General features: G+C 39.2%; 1 protein-coding gene across 1 annotated transcript in view; it reads left to right on the forward strand.

Annotated features, from left to right (window-relative positions):
* The window catches only part of LOC307046500 (otoferlin-like), a gene marked incomplete at its 3' end in the record, with an annotated part of 50126 nt that overhangs the window by 16809 nt on the left and 13317 nt on the right, over nt 1–20000 (forward strand). Inside the window, exons 10-25 of the mRNA XM_079692869.1 lie at nt 21–180; nt 1528–1714; nt 2670–2856; nt 3836–4059; nt 5806–5914; nt 7041–7221; nt 7826–7946; nt 8041–8141; nt 10379–10469; nt 10565–10681; nt 11516–11668; nt 12465–12654; nt 13169–13293; nt 17027–17161; nt 17879–18040; nt 19605–19724. Of these exons, the coding sequence (XP_079548995.1) occupies nt 21–180; nt 1528–1714; nt 2670–2856; nt 3836–4059; nt 5806–5914; nt 7041–7221; nt 7826–7946; nt 8041–8141; nt 10379–10469; nt 10565–10681; nt 11516–11668; nt 12465–12654; nt 13169–13293; nt 17027–17161; nt 17879–18040; nt 19605–19724 (2363 nt within the window). The remainder of the gene's footprint in view (nt 1–20; nt 181–1527; nt 1715–2669; nt 2857–3835; nt 4060–5805; nt 5915–7040; nt 7222–7825; nt 7947–8040; nt 8142–10378; nt 10470–10564; nt 10682–11515; nt 11669–12464; nt 12655–13168; nt 13294–17026; nt 17162–17878; nt 18041–19604; nt 19725–20000) is intronic.

Below are 20000 nucleotides of genomic sequence, written 5' to 3' on the forward strand. Positions count from 1 at the left end.
TTTTGTCTTTCACCCTGCAGAGCATCAGTTCTACCACAAGTGGGCGCTGTTGTCCGACCCTGAGGACATCTCAGCGGGGTGCAAAGGCTACATCAAGTGTGACGTTACAGTCGTGGCCAAAGGAGACACCATCAAAACTCCACACAAGGTCAACGAGTCGGATGAGGACGACATCGAGGGGTAACTCAGTCTTCATTGTGTGTCGTAGAAACTTAAAATCAGCTGCAAAGAAACACAATATCGATATAAAGTATTTCAGGATATTTTCATATCAAGCATGACGACTCCTTCTGAGTGCGTCCTGTTCTGAGTGTGACAGACTCTGTTATAGGAAGACACCAAAGATAATTTACATGACAACACAACATTTCACAATAAGCTAAACTCACACCCTACAAAGAACAGTTGGGTGTTGCAGATACCCCCCTAGAGCAAGTGTCTTCCTTTCCCCCTGTCTTTCCTGTACTGTACATAACACACTTTCAGGAAAAGTCACGGACTGGGAGACTTTAATATTTTGTTGAAAAAAAGTTACATTGCACACACACAACACACATCACACAAATTGACCCGATTGGTGGTTCTAGTGTTAAATAAACTCACTAATTAATGAAACTAGTTCAATACGCATTATTCTTATTCTTATCATTCTTTATGAGCGCAGAAATAGTCTTCAAATCAGATCTGTTTTTTAAATGAAATCTGACGGCAGGCAGTTCGCTCTGATCACCTATGATAAATGCGCCGCACCTAATCGCTGGCCATTCAGCCACAGAGCTCTCTCTATACAAATCAAACTGTAGAAGGTGTGAAAGCACCTATTGTTTTAAATAATGGTCGGAATGTGACCTGTGAGCCTTCTGAATTACCGTGGGACAGCACATTCTAAACTAAAATGTTCAATCAATAAATTAACATCTTATCTTATCTTAATAATATCTTCATATTAATAATAATAATAAATCATACAGTATGTGTCCGAAAGGGAGCAGGAAGAAGCAAACAGAAAAATATACTGCATATTGAAGCAAACGATTGTAAAGGTAAAAGTATGAGCATAACAAATAAAGAAGTGTAATGTAAACATTTACATTATGATTATTTAATATATAAAGACTATATATTATTGAATTACAAGATTAGATATACTTTAGTTGATCTAAAATATTGATGTGTTCAAATGCTCTTCAAAACACAACTGAAAGTCCATGAAACTTGTCTTTCTGTATTTGTGAATGAAGCGCCATCTCCTGGTTAAAACCTGAAATTGAAAATCTGGCAACGCCCTCTTGGAAAATAGTGGGAGGGCTTAACATTCCTCTATACTGGTCTTAGGCAGGTCGTAGGCAGGAAGCTGTAAGCTGGAGTCTGAAATGAAGTGCTACATCTGTATTGTCATAAGCCCCTTCCTAAGATACATCTGTTACCACTTTGTTAACAGTCACATTTCATTAGGATTACTCTCATTTAAGTCGGTTTCATATTACTTTGTGTTTTTTTATTCATCACGTCCCATTCTCCTCTCAGCAATCTCCTGATACCAGAGGGGGTTCCTGCGGAGCGACAGTGGGCTCGTTATTACCTGAAGATCTACCGGGCCGAGGGTCTCCCCCGGATGAACACCAGCATCATGGCCAACGTGAAGAAGGCCTTCATCGGAGAAAACAAAGACCTGGTGGATCCTTATGTCCAAGTGCTGTTTGCTGGGCAGAAAGTGAGTATTGTATGGACTCAAAAACACCATTCAATTATTTAATTAGAAGACAGTTGCAATGAGACTAGCAGTTACAGGGAGTAGTAGACATTTGCAAAAAGGGAACAGTACACTTTTTACCCGGAAGTGAGTCAGCATTTCACCACTTCCTGTTCCCTCGTCTCAGAGCCAATGGGATTTCTCCATAGGTTTTTGGAAAATATCTGGAAATCAGGTCTGTGGTTGAGACACATTCAAGACACGGATCACGTTTTGTTCTACGACATTAAATCCATCAGCAGTGACCCCACTGGTGATTTCTGAAGAGTGGACGTGTCTGAAAAACGATGGTTGTTACCAAGTGGCTGAATAGGAATACAGAAGTCGTGGAGGCCGTTGTACGTCATTACACCGAACACGTAAACACTCCTCTAAGTTAGTTTCTGTTCTGCTTGAAAGCAATTACCTGCCTCCTGCAGACTGTTCAAACAAACGCTTCAACTCGTTCCATTTTGAATCTGTGTGTTTGAATATGAATCTTAAGTTAGCGTGACGTTGAAGTCGTGCTGCTGGACTCGCCCTTAATAGCAAAACGTTAGCATTTTGCTTCTGGCCGTTAGATTTATGATTAGAACTTTATAAAAGTAGGGTAGACATGTGGAGATTATCCGGCTGAACAAAACGTGCATTTATTAAACAGGTTCGTTTTCCACAGACCTTGTTTCCAGCTATTTCCAAAATCCTCTGGAGAAATCCCGTTGATTTTTTGTCGAGGGAACCGGCAGCTTACTTCCGGGTCAATACGTCATCCCTGCTCCGCTCTGTAACAGTCAAACAAACTATAAATTACAATATTGTGGTAATTAGACCAAGCAACCTTTTTTCTTTTGTTGATGGAACTGGTTCCCCTCTGTGTTTCTATCTGTTGTATCTCAGCCCGACTGAGTTCATACATTAATACAACGTGTGTCCCCAGGGGAAAACCTCAGTGCAGAAAAGCTGCTACGAGCCGATCTGGAACGAGCAGATCGTTTTCACCGAGATGTTTCCTCCGCTCTGCAAACGCATGAAAATCCAGATCCGCGACTCGGACAAAGTGAACGATGTCGCGATAGGAACGCACTTCCTGGACCTGAGGAATATTTCCAATGATGGAGACAAAGGTGGAGTAATATTTTATATTTCAAAAAAATGTTTCTACCAGTCCTCAGTGATTGGGATTTACTCAATACTTGTTCAACAGAAATTATGTGGTTTTAACTATTGCTAAGAAAACAGAACATTAAACATATTGAAACATTTGGAGGTTTTTTTAAGGAACAGCAATCAGCTCTGCAAACAAAAACAACCGTAAAGTGTAAATAACATATATTCAAAATATCTTCGATCAATCCTGATGCCAAATATTAATATAAATGTAAGCTTTTAGCTAATTTATGTATAAAGAGTAGGGATGTAACGATACCAAAAACTCACGGTATAATATCGCGATAAAAAGTCCACGGTACGATATTTATCGCGGTATTGAAAAATAAAGAGAAAACAAATTTTTTTTTTTGAGGTAAAGGCACACCTTTTATATGATCATTATAGTTATAAAAAAATAAGAGAATAGGTGAAAAACAGGTATAAAATACTATGATGGTAAAAGTTGTTATTAATAAACAAGAATACAGTTTAAAAGGGGAGTGATTTGTAAAATATCCATAAAGAAAAAGAAAATCTGTTTACAGTTCTGTTTCAAATCGTGTTGAGAGATGTATCCATAGATCTCTTAATGTTGCTCTCAAAGTGCGGATTGATGCTTTTAACTTCAATATTAAAAAAATATATATTCCCGGGGGAGCATGCCCCCGGACCCCCCTAGACGATGTTAGGTCCACCCCCCACTTAAATCATGTTCAAATGGATATGAAACTAAATACAGTTGCACGCATCTTGTGTCCATATCGTTCTGTTTTGGTGGTCATGCCACAACCTGCATGCATGCGTGAGTCATATTGAGTGTCTGCATTTGGGGGGGGGGGGGGGGCAAGCTAAAATCTTGCCTAGGGCAGCAAATTGGTCAGGGCCGGCCCTGGACATTCCCAGAACAGGTGAAAGTGGTTACCAGCTGTGTCTTGTCTATTCTTCCTCTCCCAGGCTTCCTCCCCACGCTGGGCCCGGCCTGGGTGAACATGTACGGCTCCACCCGCACCTACAGCCTGATGGACGAGTACCAGGAGCTGAACGAGGGTCTGGGGGAGGGCGTGTCCTTCAGGGCGCGACTCCTCGTCAACCTGGGGGTCGAGATCCTGGACCCCTCCTCCCCCGAAATCACCAGCTCCACAGACGTGCAGCTGGAGGGGGTGTCCAACATATCAGAGGTGAGAGGAGGGGGTGGATTATTATTAATCGTCCTAATTCAGCACACCTGACACAGTTTGTGTCAATGGGGCTTATTTTTGTTGGTGGACAATGCTGAGAATTAATTTGAGAGCAGTGGGATCCTAAAGTCCTCCGGGATTCAGTTCTCACTCTCTAAAGCCCCTGTCACACTGTCCCGAAATTGACACCCGATGTTCACACGAATATGGAATTGTGAATTTTGCACGAAGTTGGCCCTGAACCACACGAAGGCAACATTTACATTACATTTAAGACATACAACTGCAACGAAAGTAACGCAAACAATTATGTTAAAGTATTATGATACTGTACGGATATTTTCAGACTTTGTTCTTTACTTTATCCGTCTTTATATGTAGAAGATATTAAGTTTTCTCCGTAATGTTGTTTCCATAGCAACAACAACTTCCTCGCCTTCAAAATAATATATTATATCCTTTTTAGTTTCACAGAACACAAATTGGGTTATTTAAATAATATGTTTACATGATTTTGTTGTGCAATAAAACAACCAGATGGACACACGATAAAGGAAATGTTCAAATTCGGCTCTGATCGTAGCAACATCGGGACATTCGTGAGGACATCTTAAGCCATCTTTGGCATGCCAAAGATTTTGCCACCGCGCCTGAAGTTGCTGCCGGAGCCTGAGAAACTCCACCGGCGGTCATACGATGGCTTAAGATGCCCTCACTTATGATGCCCTAACGAATGCCTTACGAAGGGCAAAATGGACACACGAAGTCAACACGAAAATGAACCTTCACAAGGTCCTTCGGCAATGCTTTGTGATGCAAAGATGTTGCCACCGCTCACGAAGTTGCTGCCGGAGCCTAAGAAACTCCACCGGTGGTCATACGATGGCTTAAGATGCCCTCACGAATGGCCCGATGTTGTTACGATCAGAGCCGAATTTGAACATTTCCTTAATCGTGTGTCCATCGGGGTGTCAATTTCGGGACAGTGTGACAGGGGCTTAACAGCTTGTATTACAAGACCACTATGTTACTTTATATGGCTTTAAAGTGGAAATGCCGTCAACATGTTTTCCTGTATAGTTTCTTACTTGTAGTGTGGGAATTTTAACCCTGTAGCATTGTCTCAATTCACACACATCTGCTCTCCGCTCCATGGAAGTGACGATGGATGCTGTTAAGTTACACAAAGCTCAATTAACCCTACAAAAATGTATTACTTTTATTTGCTACAGTTTACAGAGCAACCTCAATCGGTCCTGAGACTCCCGCTAAGTAGCCAAGTTTGAGTGCAAAAGTGTCCACACTCAACGGCCCAATTCCAAACCCACCCCTGCACACTTCTACCTCGTGACCTTCGTCTGTAGTCACACTCACAGCACCCTAGATTCAAGTTTCAAGGCTTTATTGTCATGTGCACATTAGCTAAAGTGTGGCAATGAAAAACCTAAGTCACAGGCTCCTCCAACAGTGCAACATGAATATATATAACACGTAAAACAAATAAAACAGTGCAAGAGAATGTCTTGAGATGTGCAAGTAAACACAAATAAAATAGAAATAGTGCAAGAAGAGTCTATAAACAAGTAAAACCCTACTCTCAGGTGGAGGGTGTTACACAGCGGAAAGCTTTGGGACGTATTGAAGCACTCAAAACAACAAAACGTGTGAACATAAGTATGTGATTTGTGAGACAGCAAGAGTTTACCCACCTTCTTACGCTTGCTTTATCTTTTCGTTATTTCACAGACCGCTACCGGGAAGGTTGAGGAGTTTTTCCTCTTCGGGTCGTTCCTGGAGGCCACGATGATCGACAGGAAGATCGGAGACAAGCCGATCAACTTTGAGCTCACTATAGGTACCCTCCATTTTTTGTTTCACTCAATATCTTACTCTGTCCCCTTTTCAGTCTCATCATATACTGTAGATCAGGGGTGTCAAACTCAATTTCATCACGGGCCACATCAGCATTATGGTTGCACTCAAAGGGCCAGTTGTAACTTTAAGACTATATATAAAAATACATATACAAATATTTAATATATATAAAATAATGTATTATATTACAATATTGCCTCTGCATTGGATTATTATCGGAGAGGGTAATAACTTCATCATTAACTACGTCTGAAAGCAGAAGTCTAGGGCAAATAATTGCAAGTCTCTTAAGTGAGAATGTCACAAAATGATTTAAAAAGAAAAGCCACATTCTAGAAAAAAAAAAAAAGTGAAATGTTGAGGCAAAAATTAACATTTTGCACAAAAAAGGCACATTTTAAGAAAAAGGCATATTTTGAAGCAAAAAAGTCAAATTCTGAGAAAAAAGTCAAATTTGAGATGCATTGTGGGACATGTAGTTTATGGGCAACGTGCTTCGCCATCTAACCGTATAACAAACATATTATATTCTTTGCAAGCTCTTATGGGGCCACATAAAATGAAGTCGCGGGCCGGATTTGGCCCCCGGGCCTTAAGTTTGACACCCCTGCTGTAGATGCTCAGTTGATAATATAGTCACTCATTATATTTGGAATAGTTAATGGAGGAGTTAATGGTAAAGATGGAGATGAGGAAAAGCATGTGAAAATATTTGCAGCATCCTACAATATATAACCGCAATAAATGCATAAATAAAAACATCTATCAAAATTAAAAATAATATACAAAAACAGAAATATGACAATCATTGCACAAGTTAGTATACGGTTCGGTAAGCATTCAAGACAAATATGAAAAAGGTTTTGTAGCTGTAGTTTAATATTAAAGACAATCGAGACCAAGTTGTCATCAGGAGTTGAAGCTGCAACACATTTCAAAGTCAACTTTATTGTCAATCTTTCAGTTTGTGTAGAGACAAAGGGATCGAAATACCGTTTCCCACAATCCCAAATACAAAAATACAAATATATATAAAAATATTTTATAAAAAAATGATAGGAAAAATGTAAGGATGTGACCACTAACGAAGTGCTGCTGTGTGTCAGGTTACTATGGAAACGAGATCGATGGGTTGGCCAGGCCGAAGAAGGGGAAGAAGGGCGGAGGAGACGGAGAGGAGGAGGAAACCGACCTGATCCATAACTCCAGTGACGAGGAGATGGACGACGACGGAGATCTGACGTCTGTGGCGACGACTCCTCCCATGAAGCCCGTCATCACCGACCGGTCAGAACAACAACAACATCTTAAATAAAGTGACAACAACTGAAGTTTAGAGAGAGATTTATCAGAATCAGAATCTGTTAGGAAAATATCCCTGGTCCCCGGCTTGAGCTTCAATAATCAGGATCCATGTATCTGTGATCCTCTCCAGAATGGAAGTAGTCATCACATACAGAGCATCAACTAGTTCCTGAACAGTGTCCTTCACATGCTGATATCCAAGAGAGGGAGTTACACAGTCACAAGATGGAGGAATAGAAAGCAGTATTCAATGTTTACTTCAGATTAGCTCCACGTCAGAAATGAGCATGCTTGTCATATGTCTCTCTCCATAGAGGCTGAATCATCATGTTAATCACATAGCTATCATATGCCTCAAACAGTCCTGATGCTCTTCTAGGTAATCACACATCCTGTCATGTTCACAGCTACAGTTGGGATACCTTTGTTAGCATGTTACTCTCATGTTGGAAGAGGACATTCAGTATTTTCCCAACAGAATCAGAATACCTTTATTAGTCCCACAGAGGGGAAATGTACATTTGCTACAGCAGAAAAGAGCCAAAGACAGCTAAATGTTAACTAAGAAGCATGCTTGCATCCTCAGGAACTACTTCCACCTGCCGTACTTTGAGAGGAAGCCGTGCATCTACATCAAGAGCTGGTGGCAGGACCAGAGGAGGAGGCTGTACAACGCCAACATCATCGACAACGTTGCAGACAAACTGGCAAGTCCAACACTTTACCCATAAATTAGTATTAATGTGTGTGTGATTACAGTTTCTGCTGATGGAGCCTAAACATCTTCTGCTGCTGCTACAGGAGGACGGACTGAACGACGTGCAGGAGATCATCAAGACGGAGAAATCATATCCTGAGCGCAGACTGAGAGGAGTCCTCGAGGAACTCAGCCAGGGCTGCAGGTCTGTAAAAATAGTTAGCATCTCAAGGAGTCCATCGACAAAAAGTCATCTGATTTTTCCATTGGATTAAGGATTATGTCAGAAAATAATCTCTGTGTCAAACAAACGTCTATGATACTACTTACACATTTTGTTCAGGAGGATAATCTCCACATATAATAATAATGATGATAATAATAATAATACAAATTCACTTTATTTGTATGGCAACTTTCATTCACAAAGCAGCCCAAAGTGCTTTACAGAACAAAAAGAAAACATAATAACAATATTAAAATAAATAGAGAACAAGATAAAACATCAACAGTGATCCTAAAGAAAAAACCTTCAAGTAAAAAAAAGCTAATGTTGGGCTATAAAGGAACTACAGCACGGTCACATGACTTCACGTCACCACCGCTAAGCTAAAGGTGGCTAATGTTGGGCTATAAAGGAACTACAGCACGGTCACATGACTTCACGTCACCACAGCTAAGCTGAAGGTGGCTAATGTTGGGCTATAAAGGAACTACAGCACGGTCACATGACTTCACGTCACCACCGCTAAGCTAAAGGTGGCTAATGTTGGGCTATAAAGGAACTACAGCACGGTCACATGACTTCACGTCACCACTGCTAAGCTAAAGGTGGCTAATGTTGGGCTATAAAGGAACTATATTACGGTCACATGACTTCACGTCACCACTGCTAAGCTAAAGGTGGCTAATGTTGGGCTATAAAGGAACTACAGCAAAGTCACATGACTTCACGTCACCACAGCTAAGCTGAAGGTGGCTAATGTTAGGCTATAAAGGAACTATATTACGGTCACATGACTTCACGTCACCACTGCTAAGCTAAAGGTGGCTAATGTTGGGCTATAAAGGAACTACAGCACGGTCACATGACTTCACGTCACCACCGCTAAGCTAAAGGTGGCTAATGTTGGGCTATAAAGGAACTACAGCACGGTCACATGACTTCACGTCACCACCGCTAAGCTAAAGGTGGCTAATGTTGGGCTATAAAGGAACTATATTACGGTCACATGACTTCACGTCACCACCGCTAAGCTAAAGGTGGCTAATGTTGGGCTATAAAGGAACTACAGCATGGTCACATGACTTCACGTCACCACCGCTAAGCTAAAGGTGGCTAATGTTGGGCTATAAAGGAACTACAGCACAGTCACATGACTTCACGTCACCACCGCTAAGCTAAAGATGGCTAATGTTGGGCTATAAAGGAACTACAGAACGGTCACAAGACTTCACGTCACCACCGCTAAGCTAAAGGTGGCTAATGTAGGGCTATAAAGGAACTACAGAACGGTCACAAGACTTCACGTCACCACCGCTAAGCTAAAGGAGGCTAATGTTGGGCTATAAAGGAACTGAAGCACGGTCACATGACTTCACGTCACCATCACTAAGCTAAAGGTGGCTAATGTTGGGCTATAAAGGAACTACAGCACGGTCACATGACTTCACGTCACCACCGCTAAGCTAAAGGTGGCTAATGTTGGGCTATAAAGGAACTACAGAACGGTCACAATACTTCACGTCACCACCGCTAAGCTAAAGGAGGCTAATGTTGGGCTATAAAGGAACTACAGAACGGTCACAAGACTTCACGTCACCACCGCTAAGCTAAAGGAGGCTAATGTTGGGCTATAAAGGAACTGAAGCACGGTCACATGACTTCACGTCACCACCGCTAAGCTAAAGGTGGCTAATGTTGGGCTATAAAGGAACTACAGCACGGTCACATGACTTCACGTCACCACCGCTAAGCTAAAGGTGGCTAATGTTGCGCTATAAAGGAACTACAGCACGGTCACATGACTTCATGTAACCACCGCTAAGCTAAAGGTGGCTAATGTTGCGCTATAAAGGAACTACAGAACGGTCACATGACTTCATGTAACCACCGCTAAGCTAAAGATGGCAAATGTTGCGCTATAAAGGAACTACAGCATGGTCACATGACTTCACGTCACCACCATTAAGCTAAAGGCGGCTAATGTTGGGCGTGATGGCGTTTAGTCGTCTCATTTAGACACTTGTTAGCAACCACAGTTTTTTTATTCACCAGTGGGGCATTTACTGACGTATTTCATGTCGTAGAATACAAATCTCTTCAGCTTGTGTTATCCTATGAAGGTGGTAAAATGCCAACACATTTCCAGGTTTTAGAACTCATTCCTGCACCTCTCTACAGTATAAGTAGACTTTAAAGCTGAGCTCTTCTCCTTTCAGTCAGTTTCTGGCGCTGGCAAACAAGGACCAGAATCAGTCGGGCAGAACCAAACTGGACCGAGAGAGACTGAAGCTGTGCATGGCAGAGACGGTATGTAAACCACTGAGGAGATACAGTATGTTTTACTTCTTGATTGTTTATATGTTCACCCTCTTGCTAACCGCTGGGCTGTCTCTGTGTTTTAGGAGAGCATCGGTCAGCAAGCTAAAATGATGAGGACTCAGGTGAAGAAGAGCACCGTGAGAGATAAAATCAAACTGGCTCAGAACTTCCTCACAAAGCTGCGTTTCCTGGCAGATGAAGTAAGATCCAAAAATCCAATTTCCACATTATTTTGTTTGTTGAATAATGTACATTCTTAAAGGTGGGCTAGGTAATTCCCTTCAGAAACACTTTTTGTTATATTCCATGGAATGCTTTTAACATCCCGATAGCAATGAATACATGAAATGCTTTGACAATAAATACATAAAAAAAATATCATGTGTGGAAGCCGTGGCGCTGTAAAAAGCACGACCAATCATCTGAGCCGGCCCGGCTAAAGTACCTGGATGGCCTACCTGCCTGTCAGCCTTCCATCTGTGCACTAACTTATCTCGTGCCCTCATTGGTCATGTGTGCGTTCGTGTGTGTTGGAGGAGGGGCTTTGGAAGGAAGTCTGAAGGAAGGGGCAGATTTTGTTCGACTGCGTACTTTCAAATTCTAGCGCACTCGAGCTGGTTTCTCCATTCTTACCTACCCTACCTTTAAGAGAAATTCCTAAACATGTTTACATTGTTATTCAATATAAACAATAATAAAATATGGAAAAATTAAGCTATGACATGTGTAAATATACAAGTACAGTATATAAATGTTGTGTTTCCATGTTGCTTGGTCAGGGTAAAACAACCCAAAATAAGGAATTTAAGATTGTGTTTAATCGTGTGTTTAATCACTGAAAATGGTCAGTTATGTTCATTGAGTCTGCTACGCTACAATATATAGCTTAAAGTAAATAATCTAAATGCTGAAAAATGGGCTCTACGATGGTATGTGTATAATTGCATCGGCTAACTAAGATTTCTATTTGAAATGCACAGTTTTATGTTAGTTATGTTGTGATAATCCCATTTCAATGTGTCTCCTCCTTGCAGCCTCAGCACAGCGTTCCTGATGTCTTCATCTGGATGATCAGTAATGGAAAACGCATCGCTTACGCCCGCGTGCCCTCCAAAGACATCCTGTACTCCAGCGTGGAGGAGGAGACAGGGAAGGACTGCGGGAAAGTCAAAACCATCTTCCTGAGGGTGAGTTTCAAGATTCAAGATTCAAGGCTTCGATTGTCAGTTGAACATAGCTGCAGTGTAGATTTGACTCCTCCAACAGAGCAACACAATACAACAGATAAATACTGCAAGTAAATCAAATAGAATATAGTAGAAATAGTGCAGAATAGTCAATATACAAGTCATTGGAATATTGATATATATAAGTTGCAAACATGTTCTTTCAAAAGTTCAGGTGTTTCACAGTGTTGACGGGATGTAAATGAAGTGCTGTACGGTTTTGACTAGGGATGCCAGAAACTGACCATGATCAAATTCAAAAATCGGACTCCCCTGGCGAATATTAATTGATTATTCGCCGGTGGTGTGACCAATGGCCATTTACAATTATTAATACTATTACTATTATTAGCATTAGTCTATATTTTGGTGGAAACTAAACCAGGAAAAAAAAAAAAACATAGGCTATAAATAATAATTAAAAAATATATAAATAAAATCGATTTTTAAAAATAATTTTCGATTATGGAGACTGTAACGAATATTCGAAAAATCGAATAATCGCTGGCATCCCTAGTTTTGACGTGTGCTTGATGTGACGGAGCGGATCACAGAGTGACTGACTCCGCCACTGACAGCTGCAGCGGCAACACACACACACACACACACACACACACACACACACACACACACACACACACACACACACACACACACACACACACACACACACACACACACACACACACACACACACACACACACACACACACACCAAACAAACGTTACTTACTCACTTTATCCTACCACGCGGTAGATCCCGGGTAAGAAGGGTTTTGGCCCGGCTGGCTGGACGGTGCAGTCGAAGATCGAGATCTACCTGTGGCTCGGTCTGACCAAGCAGAGAAAAGATTACCTGAACGGCCTGCCCAACGGGTTCGAGGAGAACAAACTCTCCAAAGGACCCGGCATGCCCTGCTCCCCGCCCATCAGCCTCACATACATGAGTAAGACCAACAGACTACTCACTATGTATTCCAATTCATCAACATGTCAATCAAACAATCAATCGAACCTACCTTTTTTTTCATGTATAACTTTCCATACACAAAAGGGACCACAAAGGGCTTCACACACCAATAACTCAACAATAAATAGAAACAATACTAACTCAGTACCCAGTTCATAAACAGAGCAACACATAACTTTAAATTAAATAATTAAAAAAGGTTTTTGTATTTATTTATTTATTAAAAAAGGGACAATGCACAGGCTATCATGTAAATGTTCCAGATTTAGCCATAAATACAAATTGTTTCTGCAGTCCCTGATTTATGGCATTACAATAAGACATACAAGAGCATATAAGCACATATTAAAGCACATATGCACAATTAAAAGCACTTTAATACAAGCCCATTAACAGCACATCAATCGGTGCAGATAAAATCTAATATGACAGTCGTTTAATTGCCTCGTTTTGAAATGTTCTTTATGAATAAAGGTGTTATTTCCTCCCAGTGAAGCAGATCTTCCAGCTGAGGGTGCACATGTACCAGGCTCGCAGTCTGTTTGCTGCCGACAGCACGGGGCTCTCCGACCCCTTCGCCCGAGTTTTCTTCTCCACGCAGAGCCAGGTCACTGAGGTGAGGAACTCAAAGGGCTTAGATAGAAACATCAGCTGCAAGATGTGCAGGGATGGCAAAAGTACACACATCCTTTACTCAAGTAGAAGTACAGATACTCGTGTTTAAAAATGGTAAAAGTAGAAGTACTGACTAAACTTCTTTACTCAAGTCAAAGTAAAGAGGCTTTGAAATGTACTTCAGTAAAAAGTACCCATAACTAGCAGCTGTTTCAAAGAGTACCTGACCTCCCTTTATATTAATAGAACAATAATGTCATTGTTAGCTAATGAATGTTTCCATGGTGACCAACGGCAACATGACAACGTTTTCATTGGTCCCTCTTCTTTAGAGAAGACCAGGAAATGATGGATACACGGATCGTGTTCAAATCAATAGGCACGCAATGACTCTAAATAATAATCACGCCACCAAACACACATTCAGACTAAAGGAACCAGCCTGTTTGGAAAATGAGAGAAGTAGAAAGTACAGGTATTTGAGTTCAACATGTTAGAAGTAGAAAGTACAGGTATTTGGGTTCAACATGTAAGAAGTAGAAAGTACAGGTATTTGGGTTCAACATGTAAGAAGTAGAAAGTACAGGTATTTGAGTTCAACATGTAAGAAGTAGAAAGTACAGGTATTTGGGTTCAACATGTAAGAAGTAGAAAGTACAGGTATTTGTGTTCAACATGTAAGAAGTAGAAAGTACAGGTATTTGAGTTCAACATGTAAGAAGTAGAAAGTACAGATATTAGTGTTCAATATGTAAGAAGTAGAAAGTACAGGTATTTGTGATCAACATGTAAGAAGTAGGAAGTACAGGTATTTGGGTTCAACATGTAAGAAGTAGAAAGTACAGGTATTTGTGTTCAACATGTAAGAAGTAGAAAGTACAGGTATTTGTGTTCAACATGTAAGAAGTAGAAAGTACAGGTATTTGAGTTCAACATGTAAGAAGTAGAAAGTACAGGTATTTGAGTTCAACATGTAAGAAGTAGAAAGTACAGGTATTTGTGTTCAACATGTAAGAAGTAGAAAGTACAGGTATTTGTGATCAACATGTAAGAAGTAGGAAGTACAGGTATTTGGGTTCAACATGTAAGAAGTAGAAAGTACAGGTATTTGAGTTCAACATGTAAGAAGTAGAAAGTACAGGTATTTGTGTTCAACATGTAAGAAGTAGAAAGTACAGGTATTTGTGTTCAACATGTAAGAAGTAGAAAGTACAGGTATTTGAGTTCAACATGTAAGAAGTAGAAAGTACAGGTATTTGTGATCAACATGTAAGAAGTAGAAAGTACAGGTATTTGTGTTCAAAATGTAAGAAGTAGAAAGTACAGGTATTTGTGTTCAAAATGTAAGAAGTAGAAAGTACAGGTATTTGTGTTCAACATGTAAGAAGTAGAAAGTACAGGTATTTGTGATCAACATGTAAGAAGTAGGAAGTACAGGTATTTGTGTTCAACATGTAAGAAGTAGAAAGTACAGATATTAGTGTTCAACATGTAAGAAGTAGAAAGTACAGGTATTTGAGTTCAACATGTAAGAAGTAGAAAGTACAGGTATTAGTGTTCAACATGTAAGAAGTAGAAAGTACAGATATTAGTGTTCAACATGTAAGAAGTAGAAAGTACAGGTATTTGTGTTCAAAATGTAAGAAGTAGAAAGTACAGGTATTTGTGTTCAAAATGTAAGAAGTAGAAAGTACAGGTATTTGTGTTCAACATGTAAGAAGTAGAAAGTACAGGTATTTGAGTTCAACATGTAAGAAGTAGAAAGTACAGGTATTTGTGTTCAAAATGTAAGAAGTAGAAAGTACAGGTATTTGTGTTCAACATGTGAGAAGTAGAAAGTACAGGTATTTGAGTTCAAAATGTAAGAAGTAGAAAGTTCAGGTATTTGAGTTCAAAATGTAAGAAGTAGAAAGTACAGGTATTTGAGTTCAAAATGTAAGAAGTAGAAAGTACAGGTATTTGAGTTCAACATGTAAGAAGTAGAAAGTACAGGTATTTGAGTTCAACATGTAAGAAGTAGAAAGTACAGGTATTTGTGTTCAACATGTAAGAAGTAGAAAGTACAGGTATTTGAGTTCAACATGTAAGAAGTAGAAAGTACAGGTATTTGTGTTCAACATGTAAGAAGTAGAAAGTACAGGTATTTGTGTTCAAAATGTAAGAAGTAGAAAGTACAGATATTAGTGTTCAACATGTAAGAAGTAGAAAGTACAGGTATTTGTGTTCAAAATGTAAGAAGTAGAAAGTACAGGTATTTGTGTTCAACATGTAAGAAGTAGAAAGTACAGGTATTTGAGTTCAACATGTAAGAAGTAGAAAGTACAGGTATTTGTGTTCAACATGTAAGAAGTAGAAAGTACAGGTATTTGTGTTCAAAATGTAAGAAGTAGAAAGTACAGATATTAGTGTTCAACATGTAAGAAGTAGAAAGTACAGGTATTTGTGTTCAAAATGTAAGAAGTAGAAAGTACAGGTATTTGTGTTCAAAATGTAAGAAGTAGAAAGTACAGGTATTTGTGTTCAACATGTGAGAAGTAGAAAGTACAGGTATTTGTGTTCAACATGTGAGAAGTAGAAAGTACAGGTATTTGAGTTCAAAATGTAAGAAGTAGAAAGTTCAGGTATTTGAGTTCAACATGTAAGAAGTAGAAAGTACAGGTATTTGTGTTCAACATGTAAGAAGTAGAAAGTACAGGTATTTGAGTTCAACATGTAAGAAGTAGAAAGTACAGGTATTTGTGTTCAACATGTAAGAAGTAGAAAGTACAGGTATTTGTGTTCAACATGTAAGAAGTAGAAAGTACAGGTATTTGTGTTCAACATGTAAGAAGTAGAAAGTACAGGTATTTGTGTTCAACATGTAAGAAGTAGAAAGTACAGGTATTTGTGTTCAAAATGTAAGAAGTAGAAAGTACAGATATTAGTGTTCAACATGTAAGAAGTAGAAAGTACAGGTATTTGTGTTCAAAATGTAAGAAGTAGAAAGTACAGGTATTTGTGTTCAACATGTAAGAAGTAGAAAGTACAGGTATTTGAGTTCAACATGTAAGAAGTAGAAAGTACAGGTATTTGTGTTCAACATGTAAGAAGTAGAAAGTACAGGTATTTGTGTTCAAAATGTAAGAAGTAGAAAGTACAGATATTAGTGTTCAACATGTAAGAAGTAGAAAGTACAGGTATTTGTGTTCAAAATGTAAGAAGTAGAAAGTACAGGTATTTGTGTTCAAAATGTAAGAAGTAGAAAGTACAGGTATTTGTGTTCAACATGTGAGAAGTAGAAAGTACAGGTATTTGTGTTCAAAATGTAAGAAGTAGAAAGTACAGGTATTTGTGTTCAACATGTGAGAAGTAGAAAGTACAGGTATTTGAGTTCAAAATGTAAGAAGTAGAAAGTACAGGTATTTGAGTTCAACATGTAAGAAGTAGAAAGTACAGGTATTTGTGTTCAACATGTAAGAAGTAGAAAGTACAGGTATTTGTGTTCAACATGTAAGAAGTAGAAAGTACAGGTATTTGTGTTCAACATGTAAGAAGTAGAAAGTACAGGTATTTGTGTTCAACATGTAAGAAGTCAAAGTAAAAAGTCGACAGAAAAACAAGTAGTGGAGTAAAGTACTGATACCAGAAACATGTACTTAAGTACAGTAACAAAGTATTTGCACTCCACTACTTCCCACCTCTGATAGATATGATTTATTAAATAGCACATCCTGAATATTAAACCTTGCTCCCAGGTGCTGGCGGAGACTCTGTGCCCCACGTGGGACCAGCTGATGGTGTTTGAGAACGTGGAGTTATTCGGAGAGGCAACAGAGCTGAGAGACGACCCTCCAATCATCGTTATAGAAATCTACGACCAAGACACAGTGGTGAGGGTTTTCCTGAATAATACTAACATTTGTATTAATGTGCACAGCTCCAATTACCAGAGAGAGTCTGTTTTTCACTTGAAATGTAACAAGAGCATGTCATTTAATGAGTCTAAGATGTTTAATATGACCTCAAGTAATGTGTTTCCACTCTGATATGAATGATATTTGAAAGAATGACTTTGCTGACTGACAATTTTATATTTGCTCCTGTCAATAACACCATTGTTTTGGATGGCCCTCTGGATAAGTAGAGTGTGGATCGTGATGGCTTGATGTCCTGTAGTAGATTGTATTGAAAAAGGCATGCAAGAGGAATAAGAAACGTCCATTAGGAGGAATAAACTTCGACCTGTTGCATTCCTTTAAAAGTGACATTTTGTGATTTGTAACACAGCATTTGGACTCTTAATAACCACTAACTGCAAGAGAGATGTTTGAATTAAGTCATCTTTATACGTTATATGTGTCTGTTTTGCAGTTTACTGGTTATTTTTGTTTATTTTCTTTTTGATCTTCAATGGTTTTTATCTAGTCTGCCTGGAAACATGTGCATATCAGCCATGTTTCTCTCCTCTAATAGGAGAAATTAATTAATTAGTTGCATTGTAATATCAAGACATAGAATATGGTAGGCTAAAAAGACCATTCTTTCAAATATTCAAACCAGAATTGTTGTCTTAAGGTTTGAACGTTAATTAATGGTTCTGTTTCCAGGGTAAAGCCGAGTTTATGGGCAGGACTTTTGCAAAGCCCGTGGTGAAGATGGCGGACGAACATTACGGTCCTCCACGCTTCCCCCCCCAGCTGGAGTATTACCAGATCTACAGAGGGAACTGCACCGCCGGAGAGATGCTGGCCGCCTTCGAACTGCTGCAGGTCAGTGCGGCAGATATCCAATCCAATCCAACTTTATTAATATAGCACACACACACAACAGAGTTGGCCAAAGTGCTGTGCATAAAGAAAGCAGCAGAAATACATTTAGATAAAATCGATAGAGAGGCGAAGTCCCGCCCAACTACTTCTGACCCATGGGACCTTATTTCGGAAAAAGTATGTATTGAAGTCAATGGAGAGACAAAGATGATCTTTTGATCCCGTTTGAATTGTGCCATGAATTACACATATGATGTTTGTCAATTTAAAAAATAATTTCCATGTCAAAAAAGTCACAGTTTGTCGTAAAACTGTTGAAATATAAGACTATGAAAAATACACAACTAGAAAGACTACAAATCCCAGAGTCCCGGTCCCGTATGCTGGCTCTTATGGAACCGACTAACTCCCCTTGTGTGTGTGTACAGCTCTCAACATGCCCAGACTTGGAGTGATTTTCACCTCTTTTAATACTTTCCGCCTCATTCTGAAAGAAAGAAGTGAAATGTGCCAACGTGACGGCCGTCTGGGTGTGTGGTGCGAGACGGGAGATGTAGTTCATTGAGCGTTTCACACAAAAAAAAGTGTTACTTCACAGTTTTACGAGACATTTTGATTTTTTTGACTTGCAAAATTATCTTTTAAATTGACAAACATCATATGTGTAATTCGTGGCACAATTCAAACGGGATCGAAAGATAATCTTTCTCTCTCCATTGACTTCAATACATACTTTTTCCGAAATAAGGCCCTTGGAGGTCCCCCGGAAAGGGAGGGACTTCGCTTCTCTATAGGACAAAAGAAACTAATGTAAAAGCACGAGACAATAAAACCATACTTATAGCCACAGACTGAGAACCCTCACACATGATGTCAAAACATTTTAAAACACAACAAAAATCTGAAATCCTCCGACAGCGAGCAAATGTGCAGAAAGAACGTGATTAATAGAGTGTCAGAGGGACATATTAAATAAAGAGGCAAGCACACGTTAACATTTTAAAATAAGTACACGTCCATGGTATCAAAAAAGTAGAATATCATAAAATGAATGCATATATAATTATTTAAACAAATTAAAAAATGTTTTAGAATGAAAGCATTTTTTTTTTGTATTGAACACATTTTTTTTTTAGTTAAACCTTTTATTGCTAAATGTAACAGTCTTTAAATAGTGTTTATTGCACATAGCATCTCTCAACAGTGGTGTTTCAGTCGTATTGAAGTAGCAGCCAGTCATTTCATATTGCACATAATAGTTGTATTGCATATCAGTGGTTATACAAAAGTCAAAGTCAACTTTATTGTCAATCTTCCAGTTTGTGTGTACAGACAGAGAGATCGAAATACCGTTTCCCACAACCCAGAATACAAAAACAAATGTATATAAAAATATGTATGCAAATATGTATATATATATACAGTCAAAGACACATTACAATACACAATACAATCTGTGTTGTGTGACGATCTAGGCACAATCTAGTTGTGAGGGTTTAAAAAGACTTAAATTGTCAGATCTTGAGATGATGATTTAAGATGTGTATCTTGTTTCTTCTGTTAGATTGGCCCCAATGGAAAGGCTGACCTGCCTCCAATAGACGGCCCCACAGATCTGGAGCGAGGCCCCATCCTGCCGGTTCCTCTGGGGATCAGACCGGTGCTCAGCAAGTACCGGATCGAGGTGAACATGTGCTTCATTTATTAATCTCTTGACTCTTTATTTATTGGTTTGATTGGTCCATACATGTACATACAGAAAGGACAATAAGGTAAGGTACGTTTATTTCTAAAGCACATTTTCAGACACAGAGGCAATTCAAAGTGCTCATCCATAACACTTCATAAGAAGACAAAAGAAAGGAACACAATAAATAAACATAATGGAATAACAGATTCATAAAAATCATGCATAAACGAGATACAGTGTTTGAAAAATCTCACTCGTCACCGGCTTCAA

Source organism: Notothenia rossii (genome assembly GCF_949606895.1).
Source record: "Notothenia rossii genome assembly, chromosome: 7".
NCBI classification, from domain to species: Eukaryota; Metazoa; Chordata; class Actinopteri; order Perciformes; family Nototheniidae; genus Notothenia; species Notothenia rossii.